General features: G+C 27.9%; 1 protein-coding gene across 1 annotated transcript; it reads right to left on the bottom strand.

Moving 5' to 3' along the window:
• Nucleotides 1–3,518: 3,518 nt before the first annotated feature.
• Nucleotides 3,519–4,065, bottom strand: LOC113370132 (proteasome assembly chaperone 4-like). The gene is made up of 2 exons (XM_026610799.1): nt 4,018–4,065; nt 3,519–3,945 (listed from the first exon to the last, which is right to left on the bottom strand). Exon 2 carries the CDS (start codon nt 3,939–3,941, stop codon nt 3,519–3,521), a length of 423 nt encoding a protein of 140 aa, XP_026466584.1. The 5' UTR covers nt 3,942–3,945; nt 4,018–4,065.
• Between the last annotated feature and the right edge of the window lie 3,818 nt (nt 4,066–7,883).

The following is a 7,883-nucleotide window of genomic DNA, read 5'->3' as shown; positions in this document are numbered from 1 at the left end:
CAATATCTTTCAAGATCGTCAAAATAATGTCATATAATAATGCGACATATACAAATTTATGCCAAAATTTATCCGCAACCGGAAAAATTATACAATTTTGTAATTACTAAATACGCAATTTATTTATTCTATTCTGAAAAGAACAAACACCTCAATATTTCATAATCTTAAGTAGAACAAACGAATTAATTCATATTTTGACACTTTTATCGCGGATTTGCTTCTGAACATGGTTTTGATCCATATAGATAACATGTTATATAAGTATAGAATTAGCAGAGCAATTGGAAAGCGGATATATCTTTTGTACAAGTAGGCAAATTGAGCTAAAGCTACGATTAAACTAATAGCTGGTGTAAATTTTATTAAAAAATAATAATAAAATTAAAATAATAGTTTTAAAATTGTAAATCTAAATAATGGTATTTATATTATACTAGCCAACCCGACGAACTCCGTTCCGCCACCAGTTAGTATCGTGAGAAAGATGAAGATGAAAGAAATGTTTTGTTTGTTTTATATTTGAAAAGAAAAAATTTGATTTTATTATACAACAGTAATGATTTTATTTCGATTACAAAAATGAAGTGTTTTTGAGTTGAACTTCTCTAAGTAAATGAAAGTGAATCCGCAAATTATCCGCCTCATTGAAGTGCTCTTTGGTAAAACACATTTTTTTTATTTTGGTCTGACGTTAACACAAACGAAGCGGATGGTTTTCCAACTTGTGAACAGGCAACGTATAACTGCCCATGTGAAAAACAATGATTTTCTAAATAATCTATTTGAAATTTATCCCGCAAACACTAAGCGATTGGTTATATTGACATATTGATAATATGAATGTTCTTACCAAAAACAGATCAGTTCAGGATTACCAGAATGCGCCCAGAATTTTTCTAAATTATCTTTTATATTCTATTTACCCCCCGATTGTCCCAAATTTTTAAAAAAGTTTTTATTTTCAAAAAGAAAGAGTGTACATATGTGAGGGAGTCCATCATTCACGTGAGGCTTTTAGGAGGAGGGGGGTGTTTGACAAAAAATCACGTTGGGGGAGGGAGGGGTCTAGTAAGATATCATGTGTAATCATTTTTCACCTGATTTTAAAAAAAAATCCTAACATTTTCAAAAAAGATACGAATTTTTCGTAAATAAAAATACACGTGATGTTTTGAAGGGGGAATCTAGAAATTCCTAAAAAATCGATCGCGTGATTAATGGATCCCCTATCATAATTCGCAAAGTGAGATAAACACACTAAAAGCAATGTTACTTAAATTAATAATGAAAAAATGCACAAAATTTCATATAAAAATGTTAAAATAAAAATATAAAAATCAAGAAAGATCACAGTTCAGAAAAATATTGTACTAATTGTAGTATCCTTGATCATTAAAACTATTATCCTGATTAAAAAAAAACTCATTTTTATCATATAATTAAATAATAGAAATTCTAGTTCTAAGTAATTATTTTTAATATACTGAAGATATAATTGTAGAGATTATTGTATGATCATTGAGTAAAAATTTCACAGATCAATCAAATTCATGCAGCAGCTACATGTACATCACATTTCAATAAATATTATATGCTTATTTATATTTAAGATTTTAATTATTTTTTTTGAATAATTGATCTCCAATCCCTGTATTATGAGATAGATAGGTATATATTATAATAAATTCACCGCTATGAAAGAAATACTTTCGTTGGACTTGGATAATGTTGTGTTCCGCCGTGCATAAAACGCGGGAAGGCCAATGACACGACGTCGCACAATTTGCCATAATGCGTTTTGCTTTCCGACGTTGATTTGCTATTGTCTTTCCTATTAATCAATTTATGACCATAACTCTAACAATCCACTTAGAAAAGGGCCCAAAATAGAGCAAATAGAGAAATTGATACATAATTCGAATAACTGATTTAGATTTTCCTTATTTGAACTCCTTAGCATGGTCTTCTTGAGCTCTTAACATATGGATAGTTTCATATATCATAACTGATGGAAAAGACCAATAATGATCGAAATTTAGTAAATAAAGACTTATTGTAAATTTACAAAAAAATATGTAATTAAATTTATCAAACGTAGATAAGACCTTTGAAACTTGATAAAATTATTTGTAAAACATTATTGATTCATACAATTTAATTGCAAGGAGTTTATAAATAAAAGTTCCGAATTTTAATAGAAAATTACTTGATGAATTAATCAATAAATAAATAATTGTTACAACCTATAAGCTTCCATAATATATACTAGATAACTACAAATATATAGAATAAATCGAAGGTTCAGGATTTTAATAAAACTTCACTTCGCGTAAGGCAATACTTAATAAATCTGTAGCTGACATTCAAGTCCTATATAGATTCCATCAATTACCTTAATTTAATAATTCATTTTTCATCCATTACATCCGATTTACACTTGATCATTATTTAATGTCGACTGAAATCATTGTAGCGATCGAACAGTATTGCTAAAGAGAATATTATTATAGATAATAGAATATTTTTTATTATCATGTTCTTAGCAGTTCTTTTTGATGGAAAATGCAATTTGTATTACTATTTATATTAATTTAATAAAAACGTGATGGAAAGTTATTATTGACTATGAGCAATAATCCATTTGTGTGAGAAAAAACACGTTGACCAATGACTTTTTTGTGTCATTTGTGTACGTTATGAATTATATCAGATATAAAGTAATGGAAAACGGATAAGGAAATAGGAAATTCAATATTTTATAAGCTTTTCTTTATGGAAATACAACGTTTCCGAAAAAATGTACTTATAGTTATACAACAATCTCAGCACCGAGATTTGAATATTGTAAAAGAGAAATTTTTCTCAAAAATTAAGGAATGAATCAAAAATCACCCTAACGAGTTTGTTTAGACTAGTTATGTAATCCATCTGCACTTTTAGACTTAAGAGGGTGAAACTCCTTAAATTAAACAAATAGTTAGAATATACTTAGATTTAAATTTAATTTTTATTATTATTCATATTGATAGTGTTTTTAATATTTCCTACAGCAATATAAGGTCTACTGTAGAATAACATTTTATAATCGATTGTTATTATATTGAAAATAAAAAACACTTTAAAATAAATTTTAAATTTTTCTCCATCACACAATACGAATTTATTTGCGCCTGAATAGTAGTTGTCGCTTAAATTTAAATTAATTTAATTTAAAAAAACTTTAAAATTCCGCTGGTAAGATTATTAAAGGTTTTGTACATCATTTAAATATACTATAGTGCAGTCCAATGCATACTATGTAGGGTATTTTTATTTAAATTATAAGGCACAAGAACTATAAGTATATATAAACATTCAGATTTTTGAAATAATCATATTATTCTTCATAAATTCACATGTTAGAATATGATATAAGTTATTAAAATTTAACACAAATAATATAATAAAAAATAATTTATTCCATACTTTATAGATACAAAATATCAAAAATATCAAAAACCAATAAGCGTTAGACTTTAAAACTTAGTTGGGTGTTTATTAATTTCTTCGAGTAACCTTTTCTCAATACTCGCTATGAGAATTTTATTCTGTCCTAAATTATAACTAACAAATACTTGTTTAGACAGTCGCTTCGATAATCTGTTAGCGATTCCAAGAGAAATGTTATCTGTAGTCTCACCAAACAAAACAGTGCTAACAGGGGCCTTTGAATGCATCGTTAACATCGATAAAGCAATATTTGTCATTTCTTTATTGTTTCCAATATAAATGAATAGACTGTTACTCATTTGAATAACATGATAATGACATATGCAATCATGAAAACTCTCGGAGAATGAATAGAATTGAAAGCTACATGGGACTAACTTTATAGAATTTTCTATATTGCTGTCGTTATTTATTGAAAGATTCTGCAGTGGTTCTTCTACGCCCGACATAATGCTAAAAAATTATATACTATGACATTTGATATTAATATTTCAATTAATAAAAGTACTTATTGTGCAAACTAACCTCAAAATAATTCAATTGATATACAGATCCAAGTACAATATTATGAAAAGTTGTTTGTTGTGTTTTTATTACTGAGAACAGGTTAAACAAGATACTTTATAATTCATACACTATTCATTAAATTAAATGTCAGAAACCAGTTTCATCATTATGTAGCAGAATCAGTAATAAACAATGACAGTTACAAAGCAAAGTCAAGGAAGGTTCAATTCTGAGCTGTCAAAGATACTTGTGAAGTTAGAGCAGATGATACTTAGTTGGCGCCACTATTTGAACGATAATATTTGAATTAAATATAATACATAAATTTTATGTATTGTATTTTATATATATATATATATATATATATATATATATATATATATATATATATTTCTTACTTATTGCAACATAAAGTCTTCGTAAAATTCTGAATAACTATATAATGACATAAAAGCACACCGTAAGACCTAACGTTATCATTTTGATTGCACAAAAAGCTCGAATCCTCATTCCTAAAACTATCTGTTTTACAAGTTAACTAAAGACCGTAACAAAAATGATATAAAAACATTTTGCAACATAGGAACGTTTGCAAATTGTGTTCTACTCAAAAAAAATTCAAACATTAAAACCAAATCCCAATTAGAAAATGTTCTCAGGCAGGGGCGTAGCGTGCCTTGGCGGGGCCCCGTATCAAAATTTGTTTGGGGCCCCCCCACAAGAAGAATTTTTTTTTTACAAAATACATAAAATCAAAATAATATTTATTTATCGCTTTTATTATTTATCTATCTAATTTTCTCTCATTTTCTGAATTTTTCACAAATGATTCCAGATAGGTATTCACTTTCTTTGAATGGTTTTGAAAAATTAAATTATTTAATGATCTTTAAATATTATAAGGATTCTGTCACTAGGCACATATAGGTCTGAGAGACATTTCTGTCCTAATTTTTTTACGTAATTTTTAATTAGTTTCATTTTTAAAAAAAATCTTTGCGATTGCGATTGTAACTGGAAGGGCCAAGAGAAAAATGCATGTTGTTATTTCTTTGGAAAAATGCATCCATCACATTTCTTAGATTTTTTACTTCAAATCTATTTCTAGTATAGAGCCAGTATTTTTTTACTGTAGTTCAGTCGACAGATTTCTGGAAACGTTTATTAATTCTTCATTTCAAAAGACAAATGTTACTATTTACGTCGCAATCTTTATTGGTTTATGAAATTAATATATCCAAACAGCAAATAGTATACACTAAAATAAGATTTTGGGTCTAAAATTCTCTCATCTTGTGATAACTCATCATAATAACGCTTCATTATCTTTTGTCTTTTGTTCTTTGAAATAATTATTGCAATCCATCTTTTTTGCAGAATATTCGACTTCTTTTGCAAACTAATTCACTAAATTTTCATGTTTTAATTTGCACGGTCTATTCAAAAGATTAATAATAAAATGCTAGTTTTTTATAAGTCATTACTGTCATATTGTGAAATTCTAGAAATGAAACTAATAATTTAAAACAGTGAAGAAAGATCTCTGAAAATGATTTAGTTGATCATATTTAGCAAAATCTAACTATTAAACAATTTAAGTAGTAACAAAAACTAATATAAAAATGTTATAAATATAACTATAAAAATTCCAAATTCCAATTTTTGATGAAAAATGTATAAACTGGATTAGTTTTATAGATTTGTTGACAAGAATATTAACTTTTCGGATATGCAAAAATTTACTAATTGAATTGATTGCTAGAGCTTGCAGAAATATTGCAGCAGAAATAAATTCTCTCAAAGCTTACATGTTGAAGTTTAATACCTCTCGATTACAAAAGAAAATGCAAACTGCGTTAAAATTATTCATTTTTTAAAAAAATTGTTGTTTTGCTTTCTGATTGTGCTCATTGGGGGCCCCCTTGGCTCGGGGGCCCCGTATTTTTGATACGGCTGATACGGCGGTAGTTACGCCCCTGTTCTCAGGCCAGAATTATTATTACATTATTTCATTGTTTTGATATAAATAATTCAGGTATCAATCTTCTACATGTTTGATATTTAAATTTTTAATATATTGAATCAATTTTAAATATTTGAAGTAGTCCTTGTCATTTTTTGCTTATATTGAGTAAAATCATTCTTATCCTCATAAACAGTATATATACTCAATTTTTGGTACTTTTCGTCCTGACTTCAGTTTTACAATTTCAATCAAAAACATCATATCTAAAAAAGCAATTAGAATTATATTTACTCTATTTTCTACCGCAGTGGTCGAGGAACCGGGGTAAATTACCACAAATGGGGTAAAAATGGAACTTTTGGGGGTAAAAAGTATGTATTGTTAATTGATATTTATTATTTCCTGACTAGTTGTCCGTATTCGATTAAACTCTCTTACCAAATTAGGAAAAAATATTTGGGGTAATGATTAAAAAGTTTTTCGACCACTGTTCTACTACAAAACTTACAAGTGAACGTAAAATCGATATTTTTTTATGAATACAGAATTTTTGCGGTTTCTAGCGAATTCTATTAATTACTATATGTTTGATAATAAATAATTACAGTTTAATTTAAATTCAAATCTTCTCAATTTCAAGCCCGATTTAACAACTCCAGACGTAAAGTTACAAAAGGCCCTTTGCAAATACATTATATTTGATGAACTAGTTATTAAAATTTTTGATGAGTTATCTTCAAGTATTAGACAATTAGAATAAAGACTATAATTGCATATAGACTAGATTACATAAGTTGCGATTTTCATATCAACACTTTCGTATCAAGTTCGATTCTCATTCTCAAGTAGAATTTGATTTGTTAAATAAATGCATGCAAATTAAAGTTAATTATTCCTTTTTTATTTTTAATGAATCTGCATCGTAATAATAAAATTGTTAATCATTTGCTTCTATGTGAGCATAATTATATTAGTAAAGTATATTATATTCAAAAAGTAAAGGTAATGAAAGCGCTGAATTTAAATTTCCCTTAAAATTAAATACTACGAATTAGCTTAATAATCAAGTTACATCAATATGTTTTCATCTATAAAAAATGTAATAATTTATATTCAGTTGAAATTTATTAATAAATGGTGCTAAGTACAATAAGCCTGCTCGAGTTTCCACGCACACCCTTCAGCGAATTGAATTTGGAGTGGGTGTATGATGATCAAAAAGGGCGATTTGATTACAAAGGGGTCGACGATGGAATTTGTACAATATTGAAGAACTGTCACATCTACAGAGAATTATTATTGCCAGATATCTACAGACAATGGTAAACCGTCATTACATTTACCAAGAGCTGAGTGATTGAATATTTCAATAACGCAATGGTGTGTCAACGAAGGAAGAAATAACATTGTGCGCGCGACTTTTGCAGTTAAGACTACAATTTCCATTTGTTCTTGAATTCCAGTCTCAGTCATATAAAAAGTGAGACAAACGTACTAGTCGATTGATATTACTAATTTTAGCAATGTTATTGAATCGTTGTTTCAAATTGTTGAAAAAACGTTTGATGTCATCGTGATGTTTTATGTCTAAGGTTTTATCCAGCACAAATGAGTGTTATTAGAATATATAGTGCATATAAATTATCTCCATCGTAGAATATTTCCGGAAAATGTGCATGAATATAATCGTCCTCTAAAGCGGCAATTTCAGTTGAAATCACTTCATCCACGCGGCCAAGTGAGAATATCACCCATCGTTTCTCCTGGAATGTTTGTCAATTAAAAGCTCTCTTTCGTTCTCTCAGTTAAAGCTTACTCGGCTATACCAAAAAGCACTAAAGTGCAACTAGTGATGAATACGTTTAAAAATTAACATTATAATAAAGAGAAAAAGCATTAAGAGTAGATCATTAATAAA

The sequence above is a fragment of the Ctenocephalides felis genome, unplaced genomic scaffold (genome assembly GCF_003426905.1).
Source record: "Ctenocephalides felis isolate EL2017-DRISC unplaced genomic scaffold, ASM342690v1 CF-g0.4_SCAFFOLD_01492, whole genome shotgun sequence".
In the NCBI taxonomy this organism is placed as follows: Eukaryota; Metazoa; Arthropoda; class Insecta; order Siphonaptera; family Pulicidae; genus Ctenocephalides; species Ctenocephalides felis.
The sequence above is the reverse complement of the archived record's forward strand: the minus strand, read 5'-3'. Positions and strand labels throughout refer to the sequence as shown.